This window comes from Staurois parvus, unplaced genomic scaffold, assembly GCF_062004578.1.
Source record: "Staurois parvus isolate SC_StPar_1 unplaced genomic scaffold, SC_StPar_1.0 ptg000220l, whole genome shotgun sequence".
NCBI classification, from domain to species: domain Eukaryota; kingdom Metazoa; phylum Chordata; class Amphibia; order Anura; family Ranidae; genus Staurois; species Staurois parvus.
This window is the reverse complement of record NW_028318016.1, coordinates 2,126,829-2,148,783: the sequence shown is the minus strand read 5'-3', so window position 1 is coordinate 2,148,783 and position 21,955 is coordinate 2,126,829. Positions and strand designations below refer to the sequence as shown.

The following is a 21,955-nucleotide window of genomic DNA, read 5'->3' as shown; positions in this document are numbered from 1 at the left end:
CGGGCACTGCCCGAGGGCCCGGGATCAGTAGGGGGCCCCATGAGATGCCCCTGGTACCTTTTTCATAGGCTTTTTTGAGTTTGGGCAAGGACACAGGGGCCCCATGATCCTCCATTGCCCGGGGGCCCCATGAGTTGTCAGTCCGCCTCTGGTTAGGAGGACCCTGCTCCTTGGAGCTTACACTCTAAGACAGTGACACTAATACAGTGATCAGTGCTAATGATAAGCACTGACACTGTACTAATGATACTGGGCAGGAAGGGGTTAACATCTAGGGTGATCAAAGGGTTAACTGTGTGCTGTGTGTGTTTTACTGTGTGCTGTTTTTGTAGGAAGAAATGCTGCTGTCTATTTCTCTACTGTGCAGAGAGATACAAAGCAGCATGTCCATGCTGACAGGGGAGAGACCTGTGTTGTTTACACACAGGTCTCTCCCCTGTCAGCTTTACCTGGGTATTGCTGAGTGCTACCCAGGAATTGCTGACCGGGACTCGGCAATTGACATCCCTAGCTGCCAATAGCGACGCGGGTAGGACGGTGCGCGCACGTGCGCCCCTACTCGTAACTGCAAATCATGAATATATATGCGATTTTGCGCAGCCCTGCCGCCCTATAGCAGTACTTCTGGGAAAGCAGTTAAAAAAACGATATAATGTTTGGGGGTTCTAAGTCATTTTCTTGTTACATATGAACAAAAAGTGCCAGAAATGACCGGGACTGGAAGTAGTTAAGCCGCGTAACTTTATTCAGGGCCACACTATGTTTCCACAACTCCTCGCGCTATATCTAACGGTGTCAGGCAAGTGAAGCTCCAGGGGGAACGTGGTAGAAGAACTGTTCAAATCTCCATTCCCCTTCACACTAGGAGAAGATATTAACACTGACTAGAAGTAGCAACCAATTAACACCATTTCTACAAGGCATGTGTAAGTGGAACAGCCGGTCTGCTGTGTTAATGACAAGAAAACACGACGTTAGGCATCTCTCTTCTTTATTTTGATCATGTCATTCTCACACAAAGTGTGTATTTTTTATTCTTTTCCAGAATGTGAGTGGCACAGTGGCAGAGGAAAGAAAAGAGAAAGGCATATTGGCAGTGTGGTGAAGTCTTGGTGAGGAGGAGGAGGTGGAGGAGGAGAAGGCGGGAGAGCATGAGTTGCTCCAGGTCTCCTCAGTGAGGGTCTGTGGAGCAGCAGGTTGCAGTGCACCTGCCCCATTGGTGTGCTTCCTGTGTTGTGCTTGGTTCCCTGGCAGTGACATCACCTCGGGCACACCCCTCTCCTGTCTGTCAGCTCCCTCTCTGTCTCTCTCACATTGGGAGGACCAGGCTGGTTAGTGGCTGCAGGGAGCTCCGGGCAGTATGTACAAGGTATGTGAAAGTCCAGCACAGCCAGCACCATAGCCTGCAGCCTGCCTTCCCTGGGGAGAGCTTGGCTTCTTTATGTAGTAGAACTTCCTTCTGCCTGCCTACAAATCCGTTCTCTGCTTTGGGGGTTTGGAACAGAATCGCATGCATGACATTCCGCAAAGGGGAGAAAATGACCATAAGCATCCAGGAGCATATGGCCATTGACGTGTGCCCAGGTCCCATCAAGCCGATCAAGCAGATCTCCGACTACTTCCCCCGCTTCCCCCGTGGGATCCCCTCCGCTGTCACCCGGAGTAACTCCCTGAAGTCTAACGTGAGCCAGCCATCTGTCAGCCCTTCGGAAAGTTCCCGGGAGGAAGAGGAGGATGTGGACAAATTATTCGGGGCGTATGGAGCTACTTCTACCGGCACTACTACTCCCAGCATAGCCGCCAAGCACGAGGACGAGGTGGACCTGGATGGCTATGACTCCGATGACTGCAGTAAGTTTGTTTATTCATGTGACAGCTGTCATTGTGGATGGGAACAATGTATACATACAAGGTCAGCAGTGATCGTGCCATGCAGAGAGCCTTGTGATCACCTCCAGGCTCCACCATGGAACTTTACCCACCACATCAGTCACTCATCATTCACAGCTAGAACAGGGATTCACACATTCAGCTTGAGGTCACATAGAAATTGGGGAGGTAATATACTAAAGATCACAAATCTTACAATCTGCTTATAGGTTCCATGCACACTAGCGTTTTGTTTTTTTAAGCCCAAAAACCACAGGTAATAGTGTTTTTGTAGCACGTTGTTAGTGTTGAGGAGTGTTATGCTGGCCATAGACGGGTCGAAAAATGAAAAATCGGTCATTCTGCTGCCACCGTGCTTACGAAAAACGTCCGTTTTTCGTAGATTTTCCAGCATGACTGATAAAAGAAAACAAGAAGAACCGTGAAAAATCGGTGGAAGATATTGCCCCACTAACGGTGCAAATATCGGCCGATTATTCATTCAGACGACCCGTCTATGGCCTGCATTAGCATTTTGTTAGCTTTTTTTTTTTTTTTTTAGGCTCAAAAACCACAGGTAATAGCGTTTTTGTAGCACTTTGTTAGTGTTTAGGAGTGTTAACGTTTTGTTAGCTTTTTTTTTTTTTTTTTTTTTTTTTTAAGTTCAAAAACCCCAGGTAATAGCGTTTTTTAGCACTTTGTTAGTGTTTAGGAGTGTTAGCATTTTGTTAGCTTTTTTTTTTTAAGCTCAAAAACTGGAGGTAATAGCGTTTTTGTAGCACTTTATTAGTGTTTAGGAGCATTAGCATTTTGTTAGCTTTTTTTTAAGCTCAAAAACCGCAAGTAATAGCATTTTTGTAGTGCTTTGTTAGTGTTTTAGGAGTGTTAGCTAATTGTTAGCTTTTTGTTCAGTACAAAAAAAAGCTAGAAAAAAGGTGATGGGGTGTTTTTGTAGCATTGAGGAGTGCTCAGCGTTTTTTTTTTCTGCTGGAAAAATGCTCCCATAAACTCTACGAAAAAAATGTTTCTCTGCTTCTAAACGCTGAAGCTTGAAAAATACTACTAGCCTAGGATAACACCTAGGATAACACTTCAGCTTCTAGGAGCAGAAATTGTAAATGCTAATAGTGCTTTTAAGAGCTTAAAAAACACTAGTGTGCATGGAGTGTTAAAGTGGAAGGCCAGGATTCATCTAACTAAGCCTAAAGCGCCCACCACTATTCTAATTACCCTGTAGAAGGAAGGAAGGTGCTTAAAGTGGTTGTAAAGGCGCAAGGTTTTTTGCATTCATTCCTTCTATGCATGGAGGTAAAAAACCTTCTGAGTGCAGCAGTTCCCCCAGCCCCCTCAATACTTACCTGAGCCTTATCACAATCCAGTGATGTGAATGGCTGCCCCAGGTCTCTGCCTCCTCATTGGCTGAGACAGCAAGCAGGAGCCATTGGTTCCCCCTGCTGTCAATCATAGCCAGTCAGCAAATGAGGAGAGAGAGGGCCAAGCCGTGGCTCCGTGTGTGAATGGACACACGGAGCAGTGGGTGCCCCCATAGCAAGCTGCATGCTGTTGGGGCACCTGACAGACAGTAGGAGCCAGGAGAGAGTGCCGGGGACTTGAAAAGAGGAGGATCCAGGCTGCTCTGTGCAAAACCACTGCTCACAGTAGGTATGTAATAGACATGTTTGTTATTTTACACACAAAAAAATTAACCCTTAGAATTGCTTTAAAGAAATATTAAAGGCTCAGTTTTTATTTATTAAAAATAACAAACATGTGATACTTACCTCCTCTGTGTGATGGTTTTGCATAAAGCAGCCCCAAATCCTCCTCTTCTGAGATCTATGCTCTAGGTTTCTCTCCCTACTTAGTGTCCCCATAGCAAGCCAATTGCTTTGGGGGCAATCGCTCATGCTCATTCCTGAGCCTGCTCTGTGTGTCCGTTGACACACAGAGTGGTGCTCAGCTCTGCCCCTTCCCTCCTCACTGGCTGTGATTGATAGCAGCGCAAGCCAATGGCTTCCGCTGCTGTGTCTGTGCCAGCGAGGAGTTAGACATCCGGAGAGCAACTGTTCTCATGCAGCTCACCGGATCACAAGTCGGCTCATGTAAGTATAAGGGGGGGCGGGGCCTGATCTGCACACTTCATGCATAGAATGAGTGAAGGTAAAAAAAAAAAGACCTTCAGCCTTTACAACCACTTTAACGGACGTTAGCTGAAGTTAGAAGCTTATTGGCTACCATGCACACCTTCACCAGATTTTGCACTCTCCAGTTTTAGTAAATCAACACCTAAGCCTAAAATGGCTCCTACCCCGTTCTAGCTCCTATACTTACTATCCTGTAGAAGGAAGATGCTTAAGCTTGGTACACACTAGAAGTTTTTTTTCATCCAACTCAGTGGGCTGAACAAAAAAAAACAGAGCAATTTCTGTACTAACACAAGCAATGTTAGTGTGGCGATCTCCCCCGTTGTGTGTTCCAACAAGGGGACTGCCCCCCCCCCAACACACTGATGAGCACTCCTAACCAATGGCTGCCAGCACTGACTGGATGTTGGTTTTACAGCATGCCCATTTATCAGAAGCCAGTTGTGTGACCACCTTCCGTAGAACAGACAGCTGTAAACATGGGCTGAAAGTCAGACGACCCCTACCAAACTGCCTAATTTCAGCCTACCTGTACAAGGCTTTATACTTACCTATCTCAGGGTGCTCCTGTCCCGTCATGTGATTGACTCCCAGCGGTGGCTTCAGTAGAGAGGAAAGTGCTCTGACAATAGATGAAATGCCTAGGCAGTGATGTCACCCATAGGCTTACTATGGGGCATGCATTGGCAGCTGTCCCTCCTCTACACTGAAGCTGCTGATGGAGATGATCACATGACCGGAGAATAGGTATATTATAAGCATCTTCCTTCTACAGGGTAGTTAGAATAGGAGTAAGAAGGGGGTAGGAGCAGATTTAAGCTTGGTTAGCTCAATCCTGGACTTCCACTTTAAGGCATCTTTCATATGGGGGCCACCCACCTAAAGTGTATAATACAGCCAGAAGAGGTTGTTAACATGCCATGCCCACGGTTCTTTGAATCTTGGCAGTGGCAAATTTATCACAGCGTGCCAAGTTGACAGGCGGCAGCACCTGTCAAAACACAGTCATTCAAGTCAATGGAGCCACAACACAACCACAAGCCAAATACTTGGCTGGTGGTTGTAGGGCATCACCCCCACTATAAATTGCAGGCGTTCAGGAGGTGGCAGGATCACCTACTGAATGTCTGTCAGCAGCTGCTTAGCACACACTCTGAAAAACAGTGCACCACACATTGAAGCCTGAACCCAGCCTAAAGGTAGTTGTACATGTTTCAGAAAATGATTGATTTCTTTTTGATTGATCTCTTCTGATAAGAATATTTCATCTATTGCTGCCAACCCATTCGATTAATATTCCACACATGAGGATTTTGATCAAAGGCTAAAATCATAATGTCATTTTTGATCACATCTCTGTTTCAACCATAAAATTTGCTAATCTGATTGATCGAAATACGGTTATGTTCATGAACAAAGTATCTAAGCGCTGCCAATAAATGCAAAACAATTGATAATTGCCACTTTGGCTGATCGACTCAGTTTGATCGGATCTAACCTAAAACAATCAAAAGAGAAGTTATGGCTATTAGGTTGTTTGTGGATTCAATTGTTTTGATCAAATTGCACATTGATTGCTTTAAAATATCAAAGCATGTGTGGCCACCATTAGATTTGCTGACAGCTATGCAATGCAAGAGCCTGTGTATTTGGATACAGAGTGAATGGATAGTTTATATAGGTCCTTATATACATAGTTTTGGTCAACCTAAAGGAGATTGTACAGTCAGATTGTAATAGAACAGCCAGAATCTGGATGAGCTGTGCATGGCAACCAATCAGCTTCTGTCTTTCATTTTCAAAGCTTAACTGAACAAGTTGAAGAAGCTGATTGGTTACTATGCACAGCTGCTCCATAGTAAATTCCCCATATTGATTTTTAATATTTTTGTTACTTTTGTGCTTTTTCTGGACTCGTCCTGTTTCAGCCAGCTGACTTGCATAGGTCTTGGATCATGATGTCATAGAGATTTAAAGTGCTTGATGGGAGTACGTTCATTTTGATGCATTGGCAGCTTTGGTCCTAGATGGCAATCTGAGCATCAGAGTAAATCCTGCATTTATGAAGACACCAGTTGCTATCCAGCATTGTGTTTACTGGCACGTTGCTGAGTTAATGAGAAGGATGCCTTTATTTTGTCTGGCTGAGTGGAGATCCTCATTCGGTGTCAAGCTGTAGCTGTCTAAACCTGCTGATCATCAGCTCAAGGTGCTTGTCTCCTCCATACAAACAAGGCTCTGCTTTGATAACCAGTAGGAAGCACACTGTCTCTTGTTAAGGAGAGCAGGATTTCTGTGTCAGCAACTGTTGAATGTATTTCCAGCACATCAGGGAGAGAGGTTGGTATTCAGAGAATGTTATTAGGAATCAGAAATGGGATCAAGCTGAAAGAGAAAAGAGAGTAAGAAAATCATTTAGAGGAATGCCCCTCAAAAGGGATACCTTGGATTCTGATCATGTATTGTAGCTTCAGGTTTACAATAGGGTACTGCAGAGAGCTATGTGCAGAGTGGAGTAATCCTTAGAGACCAATCAGAGCTGCAGTTTACTGTAGACAAATTTATTTTGATTGGCTACCGTGCTTTGTCTGTTATCTATCATTGGGCAATAAACATACACATGCTCCACAGAGGATAAAAATAGAAATTATGCAAAATGCTTTCTAAAATAACTATATAATAAATCTGTTTATAGTTCAGTGTAACTTATACAAAATGGTTTATACCATGAACATACAATAAATAAATAATAAATAAATCTGCTTTATACCTTAACTATATAATAAATGTATTTATATTTCTATGTAACTTATACAAAATGATTTATAATATTACCATACAATAAATCCTCTTATTTATGTTCTTATATAGCTTATGCAAAATGTTTTATATTATGAGTGTACAGCAAATCAGTTTATTTATTTATATATGTGTGTAGTTTATGCAAAATGCTTTATACTACGACTATACAGCAAATCAGTCTATTTATTTACATTATTATATAGTTTATGCAAAATGCTTTATTCTATGACTATACAGCAAATCAATTTATTTATATAGTTTATTCCAACTGCTTTATGAATATACAATAAATTAATGTTTTTATTATAGTTTTATATAGTTAATGCAAAATGCTTTATAATATGATTATACAATAAATCAACTTATTTACTGATGCTTTTAATTATTTTATGCAACATTCTTTATACTATGAATTTACAATAAATCCATTTATTTATATGTTGGTATGGTTTATGCAAAAATGTTTTATACTATGAATGTATAATAAATATGTTTATTTATATATGTTTAGTTAACGTTATCACACAATGTGTTCAATTTATTTCATCTTTTATTTGTACCATATATGCTGATGGTGCCCCTTTAGTTGAGTACCATCAGAATCTTTTATTATTATTATTATTATTATTATTATTATTATTATTATTAATAATAATAATAATAATAATAATAATAATAATAATACAGGATTCATATAGCACCAACAGTTTGTGCAGCCCTTTTTACAATATATTTGGAGACAGTACAGTAACAATACAATAAACTACAAGAGGGTTAAGATGGCCCTGCTCATAAGAGCTTACAATCTAATAGGGTGGGAATTTGTTGGCCTGTCCCACAATGTCTGTGCTATAGTGTTTATCAGAAGCTTCAAGTCATCCACTATACTGAGGCTTACATATAAGGATGTGCACTAGGGAATAAAAAGAGCAAATACATATATAATAAAGACAAAAACTGCAGATCAGTATCACCTACACCTTAACATTCCAAGGGCTGTATTACCCGATGGAATAAAACTGATCTAATTCTATGTGTACCCTCTTGTGCATAACGAACAAACAGTAAAAACATTAATACTACATTTCAGAAATGAATATATTTTGCTGATGATGACTACTTTCTAATCAACTTTGACTTTGTAGCCTTTGACATGCATGATGTGCTCAGTTTCTTCTGAAACACTTCTAAAATAACAGCAATGCTCTGCTGCTTTGATCACATATGTGCATTTTTCCTTGTAAATCTTCTTGTCACGTTCATAGGGGTCATTTCAATTTAAAACTCTTCCCACAGGGAGAAACCATGGAACTGCACTTGGAAGACTTCTGCATGCTTGTTAGGCCAGAATATAGTCTTGTAGAAACGGTCCAATCATAGCAAGGATATTTCCAAGCCCATGCAATCATTTATCTTCTGCTCAGCTTCATGAAAATGGCAAAGTATAAACAGTATTTGACAGCTTATTAATAGAAGTTATATGACAAAAATATGGAATGTTGCTGTCGTTGGTGACTGCTTATAGAAATAGCAAATCATACAGCTCAGACAGGACATGAAGTCCCATAAAGATGCCAGGAATCATTGCTGATCAGTTTTAAAGATGTCATCAAGAACATTGCATATGTTACATTAGTCTCATTTGGTAGATGTAACTGTGTAATCCTAAAAGTGGATTATAGCTCTCTCACCGGATACAACGTGTATCAATAAATAACATCCACCAGCGTGCTTTAGGAAATGTCTTGCTGAATTTTGTTTAGATTATATCACCCATGATTATAAGAGATGGCTTGTGCAGATAGCAAGAGTTGCATTTGCAACTCCTGGGTCTGTTATTACCTGCAGGCTCCTAACAGCTGAGCCACAGCCAAAGCTTGCAGATGAAACGATGTGTATTTTCTTTTTCAATTTCAGTTACCATTATCTTCTGTGACAAAAAAAAATACAATCTCTGCACATTCTTCTCACAATCCCCAAAACAATTGTAGGATTGTGTGCATCCCAGGTAAACACACAGATGTCAATTCAACCTAATGATTTGCCACTCTTGGACTAGGTTAATCCAGGTTTAGCATAATAACTTGTAGGAATCATGCTGTCAACACTGCCCCCATTTAACTTGTACATCCCTCATTCTTCTAATGCACTTACAACACAGCTATACCTGGCAGAAGCTGTATTGTTGTGGCTCAGAATGCTATATGATCAGTTCTGTACATCTTTCTGCTTTTATTTTATATATGAATGAGCAACAGGGGCATCTGTGTTCTACAGTTAAAGTGACACTAAACAACATCATTATTCTCCAAAAATAATCCATACACACCCGCTACTTAATGCTGTAATCTGTCTTTTATTAAATCATTCCTTACTGTGTTTTTCTGCCTCCTTGTGAAGTCCTTATCACATTCCCAGACCTCTCTTTTCCCCTACCACTTCCATTTGTTTAGAACCTGCGTTGCACATTAGTTGCTGTTGCATGCACTGCTCTGTGCACTCTACAAATCTCATTGTCCACAGTCCATGTTAGAAGCAAGCAAAAGGAGGTGGCTACATTCCCACATGTGTTGGGGCCATGAAGAATTTTAACCTAGCCATCCTCTAACAGGAAGTTCGATCACATAAAAAAATTTGGAGGCTTGGAGCAGCAGAAGTTTTGTGTTATGTTAACTATGCAAAAAAAAACCTGTTTTGGATAGTTTGATTGAAGAAAATGCTACTCCAAGCATTCTCTAAGCTAAGTCTGGAATGGCCTCCTTCCTGTGTTCCTCACTGAGTGGAAGTTATCTAGAGATATATTGAGCAATTTCAAATCAGAACACAGTAGAGTGTTAGACAAAGATTTGAGCTGATAGATTCTAGCAAAGAGCATCTTAGTGAAGTAAGAAAAGGGACCTAACCAGGGGCGGACTGACAACTCATGGGGCCCCAGGGCAATAGGGGATCATGGGGCCCCAGTGTCCTTGCCCAAATGCAAAAAAGCCTATGAAAAAGGTACCAGGGGCATCTCATGGGGCCCCCTTCTGACCCCGGGCCCTCGGGCAGTGCCCGAGTTTCCAAATAGTCAGTGCGCCCCTGGACCTAACTTATGTTATCAGGGTGTCCATACCATAACATCCTGATATTACCTATTATTCATCCCTCTACTGCCTTCTCTGTTTCTGTGTACCTCATCATGATTACAGAGTACAGAGGAGAGTAACAAAATACTTCATAATGATCTCCTATGAGTTTCCTCTTGCTTTAGGACTGTTCATGTTGAAAAGTGAAATTTTACTGAGCTTAGTAAATAAGATGACGCTGTGTTCACTTCAGTCAACCAATCATGTACTAACAAAAATCAGTTTTTTAAATTTCCCCTCACATTGAGTGTTCACAGTATTAGTTCACCTTAAAAACTATCATTTACTTCATAAAGTGAGCATTTTCCTAAGTAAACAGTCTTTACTCCTTTAATAAAGATACCCCTATGGGTTTATGGGATCTCTCTTTAACTGCCATTTGATATACACTCAGCGGCCACTTTATTAGGTACACCTTGCTAGTATTGGGTTGGACCCCCTTTTGCCTTCAGAACTGCCTTAATTCTTCGTGGCATAGATTCAATAAGGTGTTGGAAACGTTCCTCAGAGATTCCTCAGAGTGAACTGTTGATACAAGGCAGGATGGATCCATGCTTTCATGTTGTTTTTGACAAATTCTGACCCTACCATCTGAATGTTGCAGCTGAAGTTGAGACTCATCAGACTAGGCAATGTTTTTCCAGTCTTCTTTTGTCCAATTTTGGTGAGCCTGTGTGAATTGCAGCCTGTTCTTGGCTGACAGGAGTGGCACCCGGTGTGGTCTTCTGCTGCTGTAGCCCATCTGCTTCAAAGTTCAATGTGTTGTGTGTTCAGAGATGATATTCTGCATACCTTGGTTGTAAAGAGTGGCTATTTGAGTTACTGTTGCCTTTCTATCATTTCAAACGAGTCTGCCCATTCCCCTCTTACCTCTGACATCAACAAGGAATTTTCGTCCACACAACTGCCACTCACTGGATATTTTCTCTTTTTCAAACCATTCTCTTTAAACCGTGGAGCTGGTTGTGTGTGTGAAAATCCCAGTAGATCACCAACAACCATTCCATATTCAAAGCCACCTAAATCCCCATTCTGATGCTCAGTTTGAACTTGAGTAAGTCGCCTTCACCAGGTCTAGATGCTTAAATGCATTGATTTGCTGCCATGTGATTGGCTGATTAGCAGTTTGTGTTACCAAGCAATTTAAAAGGTGTACCTAATAAAGTGTCCAGTGAGTGTATATAATGCTTCTCTAAAGTGTATGAGATAACAGTCTAATATTAACAACGGAAGAACATTCTACATACAGTACATTGTATAAAATTTCATTGGTGGAGTCAAGTTCAGATTTTCCTAGTGACTGCGATTCAAAGAACTGAGACATTGTGCTTCTCCATCTATATCATGAAAAAAAGTTTTACTATGTACTTTGGACCTGTAAAATACCGTTTTTTTCTAAATTCTTTTTATTTGATTTTCAATGTAAAAAATACATTTATAGACCATAAAAAAAATCAGTGTTAACCTCAGCTGATACAGAAACACATACAGACTAACATAAAAAATGGTATTATTAGAAAATAATTGCCAGCAGAGGCAATATGTAAAATTCAGTACATATTCAGATTGAACACCCACTGATGTGAATGAGAAATTGTTACCCAAGCTTAATAACAGCAAAAAAGTGACTGCAGGGATGACTGGGGAAGCATGCGAGGAGTATCCCCAGTGCCAGAGTGAATAAGAAACTACAAGGGAGAAGAGGATTCAAGGTAAGATCACAGTGTACAAAGTCGCCAACCAAAGTCACCAACTAAATCTTTTCAAACTCAGTAAAGCATCCCCTCCTGTTATATGCAGCTTTGTAGAGCTGGAGTACAGAATTAATCAGTGATTTCCACTTATCTAAAGTAGGGATAGCCTGAGCCTGAGCTTTCCACTGACAGACAAGGACCTTTCTAGCATAAAACAACAGACCAAGCAGAGTTCTGATGGCCCTTCTATCTTTCTACCAGATCCAGAATACACACTTCCAGGTCCATAAAATACAGGTTTTTAAAATGAAATTCTGGCCACAACTTTTTTTTAAAGTGTGTGAAAAGGTAAAAATCTTCTGTCAAAGTTTTATTGCAGTCTATTTCCTTCTTGGATAGAGTTCCCCACTTCCTTTCTCAATGACCACTTATGAAGTGTGAGAAAATCACAGGCATGAGTAAGTAAAGTAGACTTTTTTGTTGCTTGTGTCCCCATTGGAAATTAAAGTGGTTCGAAAGCCTTAAGGTTTTTCACCTTAATGCTTTCTATTCAATAAGATAAAACACCTTCTGTGCTGCACATTCCCCCTCCCCAGCTCCCCCCTTATTCATATCTTAGCCCAATCAGCAATCTGGCAATGTGCACAAGAGTAGCGACTCGCACCGCTGTCTCCCTCCTCCCCAGGCAGATTGATAGCCAATGGCTCCTGCTGCTGTCAATCAAATGCTGTACCAAGAAAGCGGGGGGTGGGGCCAAGCTGCCCACTCTCTGTGTCAATGAACGCAGACAAGGCAGCTCGGGAGGAAGCCCGCGCGTGTGCCTATATGGAAAGCGGCTTTCCATGGATGCACCCGCCAAAGAGGAGGGACCAGGAGCGTTGGCAGGGGACCATTGCACAGAGAAGGTAAGTATAACATATTTGTTATTTTAATTTAAAAAAAAAAAAAAATTTTAATGTTGATTTAAGATTTTCCCCTGATGTCCTGCCCAGTGATCAAACAGGAAGAGAAAATATATTTCTTATAGGATCATAAACAGTAAAAACAGCAATAGATATCCTGCCATAAGTTCTAGCCCATCAGCACTAGATCCAAACCTGATAAAAGTGTTGGCAGCAGCTCCATTTTAGGGATTGTAAACATTGATTCCAGTTTAGCTCATCCTTTTTTTTCTCAGGACTTAGAAAATGTAAGTTAATACACAAGTTTAATCCTGAAGAAATGAACTTCTTGCTTTTACATCTTTTGCACATTCCTGCCTTTAGACTTCTTAGAAAATGTGACTACCAAACTGATCATTATAATCAATTTATTAGAAATCTCCACACAGAGATGTGATAGCAGTTACCTTTTCGTCGCAGGAACCACTAATGCATGTACCATTTATTCATAGAAACCACATTCATATTATGATTTAAACATAGGGTTGGCTAGTTTTGTATGATTGTACATTTTACAGGGAAAGTCTAGCCCGGCAAAGATGTACAATCACTTATAGAAATTGTTCAGCAGCTTTCTGTGCTCTAGAATCTAGATGTTTGAAAGGTGGAAATGGATTTTGCTGTTGTGAGATACTGCAGGCTGTTGCTCTTGGTGAGTCATCTAATATTCTATTTATGCATCAGATTATTAAAAACAAATCCACACCATGTATCAGTCCCATCCATTCACCAGTTCCTCCAAAATCCTTTTTTCTTACATGAGTCTGCCATTACATGACCCTCTAACAGCAGCTCTTCTGCTCTGCTATTGGAGGTCATTTAGTGGTGATTCAGCACTGCAGATCAACCCTGCAGCTGACCACGATTGACTTCACCATCATCCTTATGTTCCTATCAGGGGTGTATTTACCACAAGGCAAACAAGGCATTTGCCTAGGGTGGCATTTTTTAGGGGGGCAGCACTGCTCCCAGAAGAAGGGGCATATGTGGCTTGGGGACCAAGTGGGATCCAAGAAAGGCTGTGGGCTGCTTGATGGTGTATGCTGAGTCCAACTGGAGTTCCTGGGGATGGCCAGATCTGTGAAGGTGAGTGTAAACTTTTTTGTTTATTAAAATCTTGAAGGTGAGTGTATTTCCCTCTGTTGCTGGGCGGGGGGGGGGGTGTTAGTGGAAGGCTCTCTTTAGTGGGGGGGGATTGGTCGGTGTCAGGCGCTCTCCGTCAAGGAGGGGGGCAACCAATTTATGTGTTGAATAGGGCAGCACAAAACCTAAATACACCACTGGTTCCTATGCTACCGCTGGAGTCTCCAGGACCTGTAAGGTCCCCACTGATGGATAGCCAATATGAAGTATCAACATCACTAGTCATCATTGTGGACATCTACAAAAAAAAACCCATCTGCAATCCAGAAAAGAGAACACTTGGAAGCTAACATGCCACATGACCACACATTTAGGTGAGTATTTAAAGTTTTTTTTCTAATTTGCTGCATTGATTAGCTGGGTGGGGGGAGGATGAGGTATTGTTTGTGGGGTGGGGGTTGGTCAGAGTAGAACTTTAATATTGATAAAGTGCAAAAAAGAAGCAGAGAGGTTGCAGGAAATATAGTAGGCGTGTATTTCAGTAGTCCCGAAGCTCATTAATCACTTCTACTAAACAACGGTCATCAATCTTGAACTGTCACCTTAACTAAATGTTAGTTGTACTAGGATACAATGCTTTATTACATATCATTCAAACAATTTATGTTGGGGTACTGGGGCTCATCAGATTAATGTGTCATTATATGTACAGCACAAAATCAATGAAGCAGGGCCATATAATTGCAATGTCAGAGTGCACATGCTATACTTTTCTTTGGCTCACTGCCTAGCTCCTGAGCATAGTCAGCAATTTTATTTGTCAGACTGACATTGGAAAGCCCCCTATAAGTTAGTGTAATTTGTCTCCTGTTTCTAAAACACATGCCTTCATTTGCTTTATCCTTTTATGTTCAATTTGCTTTATCTTTTTTATGGTTTTGATGATTGCTTATGCTTCTCTTTAAGTTCAATAAATTTTTTAAGAAAAGACTAAAAAAGTATGTGACACTAGGGAGGCAAAGCAAATCATTGTCGAGAGATTGCTAATCAATACATTTTACCAATAATCCAAAACATACAAATAATAATACAGTTTCCTTTCTGGGTAAAACAACATGAATCTCTAAGTATCATTAAAAAAAAAGATACTTTTAAATCATATCATAGTTTTAACATCATAATTATACATTGTTGTTTATTGTTATTATACCAGGATACAACATAGTTCTACATTTTGTATTAGATGTAATTTAATTTGGTGCCTATTGTTAAACCCATTACAACCTTAATACGATGATATAATAACTGCTAAAGTAAAGCAGAAAGAAATGAAATAGTTAATAAATTTTGCACGACATTTAGCCTAGAAGCCTGTTATACCATTTAGTCCCAAGCATTTGAAATCTAAAGTACATGTTAAAACCCAGGCATTTGACTAATTCCAGTATATTTTTGTTATTCATCATAAAATTTGCTAGGGTGTTTTTCTGATTTATACTGACCTGCGGCCCATTGCTTTAAACCAGGAAGACTTGGGGGAATTCTTTTTTTCACTGCTGTGAACATTTTGGTCACAAATCCCTTTGACAGTTTGATAAAAGCTTAGAATCTCTTCCACAGATGATGCTCACATACACATAGGGTTTTACATGGACAGAATAAATAAGCAAGCTCAGTGAAGATCTGAATCCCTCAAATTAGAATTTTTTTTACAATAGGCATTTGTTCTTTATAGAAAAAAGAGAACTATAAGACATTTAAACTGTGTATAAAAAGGGAAAAGTAAACTTTGTAGGCAGATCTAGGTAAGGAGGTTTCCTACATGTATTTTAGTAAGGCAGCCCAGTGCAGCAGAAAGGACCTCACAAGCACCTGCATCTCTTTTTTTTAATAAGTACACCACAACACACAGATGGGTCCCATACACAGGTTAGTTGTGGTGTGTTGGGGATCCCCATTGGGGTGCCTTTCAAAATGAAAGGCTCTTAAACTCACTTTGACATGGTTTATGTGTTACCATGCATTGTTTTGCCCCCTGTGCATTGTGGTGTGCTGGGAAAAAATGTAGCTCCATTAAAAATGAATGAGCTGTCTTATCACAATGCATCTCAACACATAACATAATGCATATTAAAGTACATGTGGTAATACACCACAGCATTGCGAATTCAGTCTATATAAAAATGCATCATAAGACAATTCATGGTGAGTGGATGTTTGCTCTGGACTGTTGGTCCATTCAGGGGAACTGAGCCTATCTTTTGTGAATTAGTGAAAGGGTCCTTTACTTCCCTTACCAGCTGCACCTGTAGTGGTCATTTCCAGGATACAGTGAGTGAAGTAAATAAGGGGTGCCAAGGTTCTCTGCTAGTTTCTTACATCTCGGTTGGAGCAAACCTCTGATTTTGTGCTGTAAGCTTAGTACTAAAAGACAATGTCAGTTTATTGCATACAAAATGGTTAACTAAGAGCAGTGTGGAAGCTGCAACCAATTTTTGTTATTCTGAAGCATTTGATTAAGGCCCCCTACACTGGGCAGATTCCATTCTGCTCAGCAGGGGATCAGCTCACAGAAACCACTCTGCCCTATGGTCAGCCAGGAGTAATCATACTCCTTTGTCCATTTACACCCAACTACCCTCTAATCCGCTCCTCCAAAACAGAAGAGGACATATCCCCTTCCATTTTATTATTTTTTTAACCTACCTAGTCAGACTCAGAGGTAGGTGAGTGTAAAGGCATGAAGGCATAAATGCACCTTCCAATTAGGAAAAACTGACAGGAGGACCTGATTAGAGCAGCCATGTGAAAGGGGCCTAAGACAGTTGCCAAATGTATATAATCTAATCACTGAAGGGGCTACAATATTGTTTTAATTGTTGCAAACTGATGACCGGCAAAATCTGGTTACAATGGGTTATTGAGTAGCATTGCTATTTGCATTGCCTATTTACAGTTCTGAAAACCTCCATGTTTTTAGTTTTTCAAAATAACACCAATAACATAATTCTGTAACAATGGCATTTACATAAAACTACAGAAAATAAATACAATGTAATAAAAGCATAATGTTCCAAGAATGCAACATAAAGCATCACTTCTGCATTGTTTGCCTCAGTGTAGATACAAATTTATAGAACCTTACAAATGCCATTAAAGAAAAGTAGTCAGTTATTATTTATAATTCAGATTCACTACCATCGATCCCAAGGTTTTTATGACATTTTATCAATGAATGTGACAAGTTTTCCAGTATTTTGAACAAGTTTGAACTGGATGAAATGACCGAAATGTAACTATGTACTGTTTATGAGAGTGGGGAATCTGGATCAAAAGGAGATGTGCTAACATAATACAATTTTAAGTCAGATAACATTTTAAGACATTTACATGATTAATATATTAGTAGGTGAACACATCAAGATTACCTGTTCATATTGCAAGTTCACTGACTCTTAATCAGCCCTTGAAACAGAGGATGGATTGACTTAGATGAACTGAGTGTATAACATGACAGAGGATATCTAAACTCCCATTTATATTGAAATAAGAGGTCCCAACAGTTCCCTATTATAAGAGAAATCTCAAAGTGCTAACAAACATACTATTTTCTCTATCACATTAATTAGTAGAACATGGCTGGACTCAGACATTATTGTTACTTATGCACAATACAGTTGCTATGCCACTACAATGGTTTTAAAGCAAACCTGCCATGTGTAATATCTGTGAAAGGGGGGTCATTTGGTGATCTTCCTCTTAAAATTCTAGTTTCCTGGCTGCTGTGTTAATCCACTTGCTTCAATATTTTCACAATCATTGACTAAAAAAAAATGTATACAGTCACCAATTGAAATATCAGACCTCTACAGTTGTATGGTTAAGTTTATTCAGTGGCTCAAAATATTGAAGTGAGAGAGTCAGCATAGCAGCCAGGCAACAACCTTTTTCACAGAAAACAATGGAAGCCTCTATGCATATCTCATGACAGGTTTCCTTTAGGTTTATTATTAGTCAAGTTTAAAATGTTAGAATCTTTTGTAGCTACTCTGCCCTATATTTGAAAGTAATATAATTCATTTTTTCATTACGAGTAAAAGATGACATGCTCAAGAGGGAGCCTATAAGGATGGAAATATGGGAGTTATTGTAGCTAGGTTGGTTTAAAGTTGCAATACAAAAGGGATAACAGGCGCATGGTGTGGCATTCCATGTTTGTTTGATGAGTTCCAAATGGGCAGGGGTAAAGGTAGTCCAATAGGCACTAAGAGCAAGCTACGTAGGAGTGAAGCATAACTCTGCAGAAGGGAAACAAAGAAACACAGCGCCTCTAAGTGTGTACTGTGAAGGTATTTAATAGAAAGATAAGTAGTAACTCACATCTTAGAATTTAAAAACAGGCTCATGGATAAGAGGGTGAGACATCTGTAGCCAGATGTTGTTGTGTGTCTGATCCAGAGAGGAGATCGATTGAGTCCGTCAGCAGGTGGTGCTCTGCATGTGCAACATGGATGGTAAGCCTGGTGGAATCTCCAAGGTGTCTGTCAGCAGATGGTGCTGTGCATATGCAGCATGGATGGTGGAGCCTGGCAGAGTCTCCAAGATGTCCGGGATCAGCACATGTGGCGTCTGCTGTCATCAAAATGCGATGCGTTTCTGAGCATGTGCAGGGCGACATGAGTCCAGGTGCGCTCTTTCATCAGGCAAGGAGCTTTGTTTCTGAGCTTGTGCAGGAGAAGATGAGTCCAGGCACGCTCTTTCATCATGACAGGTTTCTTTTAGGTTTGTTATTAGTCAAGTGTAAAATGTAAGAATCTTTTGTAGCTACTCTGCCCTATATTTGAAAGTAATATAATTCATTTTTTCATTACGAGTAAAAGATGACATGCTCAAGAGGGAGCCTTTAAGGATGGAAATATGGGAGTTATTGTAGCTAGGTTGGTTTAAAGTTGCAGGATTTGAGGTAGGCTTTAATACCTAGTAAGTCATATGCACGTTCCAGGTCATTGACTCATTAGGTAGGGAATCAGTGAGTTGAATAAAGGCACTGGAACCAACAACTTTGAAAACAGCTTAGGAATTACATTTGGAAATGCTATACTCTGAAGCTACCCTTGACCCCCGCCTCTTCCAACTAATCACTTGATTTTAAAAAATCTATCTAAAAGCTTCTTTTACTTACCTAAATGTGTAGTAATATGGTGCCGGGTCTCAAGTCTTCTGCACTGTAGAGTGATATGATCTATATTCAGATGCCTATGTTGCTGCCTGTATGACATGGACACTTCCTTTTGGCTGTCCGGCAATTTAGCCCGATCAGGCAACAGAAGACTGCAACTGCAATCTTCAGCGTTATTTTGATTTCATCAAATATTCTCTTCTTTTACTTTTGAGATGGTATATTTTTTCACTTTGTACTATTTTTTTCTGAAAGAGAAGTAACAATGCATTTTGGCATGTAGTGTCAATTAAGATATAAAAGGCAAGCTGACCGTAGTCAGACCTGCACATCTGTTGGCAACAACATCTGTTGTTGAGGGGGGAGGAGGCATTCAAGTGGAACTTCCTCTTTTGGGTAAAGTTCCACTTTAAGTAGAAGTTCTGTAAGTTACTATAATGTATCACCACTAATAGCATACTTTTGGCTCTGCTGGGAGTATTAACATTATCATGTACTGTACCGCATAATGATGACATGACCGAAGAAAAATGAACCTGCCTTCTACTAGCACATCAATAATTCCTATCGCCACATCAACTACTTAACAATTTGGATATGTTCACCAGAAGTATCAGTAGTATCTGGTCTTACTATAGATCACAGAGACAGAAACTATGATTTTTCTGCCCTGCCTACACACCAGGGATACCCAGTCCAAGCAAGGGATAATAGTTAGTTTGGGAAGTACTGTTTATTACCACCACATCTCATCTCTTGGAGTAAAGAGCTGCAGGTACCATTTTTCCCTGAAAATGTATATTATATAGGGTGTGCTTGTTAGAGCCCAACCTCTGTAGCTGCAGGATAAAGGTGCCAGATGGATATCAGGGATGGATGAATGGGAGCAGTAACACTGAGGCAGCTCTTCTTAGAGTGGAAGCAAGGCTCTAATTCAGTAACATGAAAAAGAGAGGAAGGCGCCTCTAAGTGCAGTATTGACAATTTATTTAGTAAGCAATAGATAAATTGCACTTACAAGATACATAGTTAAAAAGACTTATCGTGTGGTGTAATAAGATCCAGGGGAACATCCAGCCGTCCAGCAGCAAACTCTATCTATAAGATCAGGAAGTAGAGCCCAGAATGTGCCTGTGCATCAAAATGAGGCTTGGAGAGCAGATTCGGATGTAGGAGGTGAAGGGGGCAGTAAAGAGTTTCAGAGCATGCTCGGTATGCTCCTTCTTCAGACCTTTTACCATTTTACCATTTTTTCCCTAAAAGTCTTGTATAATAAAGACTTACCAAATCTATCTAGTCAATCTGTATCCAATCAGGCAGACCATTGCACTACATAGCTGTTGGTAAATATTAGATAATCAGATCCTAGGTGAGCTTTAGGAAGATTAGGGTGCTGCACAGTGTTACAAGACAGCGAGCAGGAGCCTTTAGTTTGCGTAGAAATTGAACATCCCTTCCTTGGGTTGTAAAGAACTTGTCCCTCCAGTGCCACCACTATGTGCTATAATTTACTTTGCACTATGCATTTTATATAAAGAATTCCTTCTAAAATATGTCATTTGCAGAAACCATCTGATACATTAGAATTTACAAATACATCTCTACATTTGTCTTTGCTTCCAATTGCTGAGCAATTAAAAAGACTTGTGTACCTAGTGTTAATCCCAGCATTCTCCAAGGTGTTGTACTCTTTAATAAATGTGGCAGTATCAAACAATAATGATGGGAAGAGCACGTGAAATCGCTTTACCATGAAGGTAATGACTATATGCGTCTAATTTGTACTACAGTATTTGCTCTACTAATTACAGCCTAATTCCAATCTCTAATCGAGGGACATGTATTGTATTTTAGTAGAAAGAAAGTTTTCAATGCTACATTTGTATGCATTGTATGCTTTGTTAACCTCGGCTATTTAAACATTTCCATGTACAGCTTTGAAGCAAACTATACATATTGTCCTCATGGTTTTAGTTTAATTGGTAGCATTAAATTCAGTTAAGGTGGATTTTACTTGACCAGCTGGTGTTTTGTTTTCAAAGAAATGAGCTTGTAAAATACCTTTTGCATTATAACAGGTGGCACTCTCACAGCTTGTGGTTGCTTACCAGATGTGGACGTTTTTAGGACAAGAAATTGCCTTAAATTGGCTTTAAAGTGTATGTAAATATGTAAAGGGAGAACTTTAGTTTGGTGGAGTAGGATAAGACCCTCTAATGACCTAATGGCCATTGCCACTGAGACAGAAATGGGAAATCTAAAATTTCAGAGTCATTATCACAGCAATACGTAAAGCAAATATTCCAATAAGTACAAATGTTCTGATGAAAACTGTCCAAGAAGGGAACTCCAATCACTTTGGGGAGATTTGCTCTTTTTTCCTGTTGCTTCTCTAGGACAAGACATGAAAGTTCCCTAATGGGACACAGACAACAAAAAAGAAAAAAACTTCCCACTAGATAAAAAAAAAGTTTTGCCTTTACATACACTTTAATCGTTTGGAAACAGTTATTTACCGTATACAAAGATATTAAGGATGAATGAAGCAGCAAAAGCAAAATTAGCACAAGAAATAAATTATTTTCAGACAGTTTTTAGAGAATGACTGTTGGATAATGCTAGCATTTCATTTTCACTACATGTTGTATTAGTATTACAAACTGAACATTTCAGGCTGTGATCTAAAGAGACTCTGTCACCATTTCAAAATTGCAGATAAAAACACAAAGACATATATTTAAATGTTTACATGCGGTCTCATTCCTTTTCTGTAAATGCTTTTTTATGTGTCTGAACTTTGGCCACTCCAGGAATTAAGTCAATTTCCTAGCACAGTCACAATTTCCCCTTCCACCTCCATCCTCTTTTACGTAGCAGTGCGTGGAGGAATGAAGGGGAATATTATAGAGTAGTGTTTCCCAATCCCAGTTCTCAAGTACCCTCAATGAGCCATGTTTTGGGAAATTCCCTTAGATAATAGCTGTCATGAATACCAAACCATTGACAATGATTTAATGCACCTGTTCAAGGTGAAGGAAATCTTAAAAATATTACCCATTGGGGGTACTTGAGGACTGAGGTTTGAAATCACTGTTATAGAGTTTCACTTGAGTGACAG

The 21,955-nt window shown here is 39.8% G+C and overlaps 1 protein-coding gene across 1 annotated transcript in view; it reads left to right on the top strand.

Moving 5' to 3' along the window:
* The first annotated feature begins 1,332 nt into the window (after positions 1-1,332).
* The window catches only part of DOC2B (double C2 domain beta), a 693,978-nt gene continuing 673,355 nt past the window's right edge, over positions 1,333-21,955 (top strand). Inside the window, exon 1 of the mRNA XM_089679188.1 lies at positions 1,333-1,851. Coding sequence (XP_089535314.1) covers positions 1,515-1,851 — 337 coding nt within the window. The 5' untranslated portion in view covers positions 1,333-1,514. The remainder of the gene's footprint in view (positions 1,852-21,955) is intronic.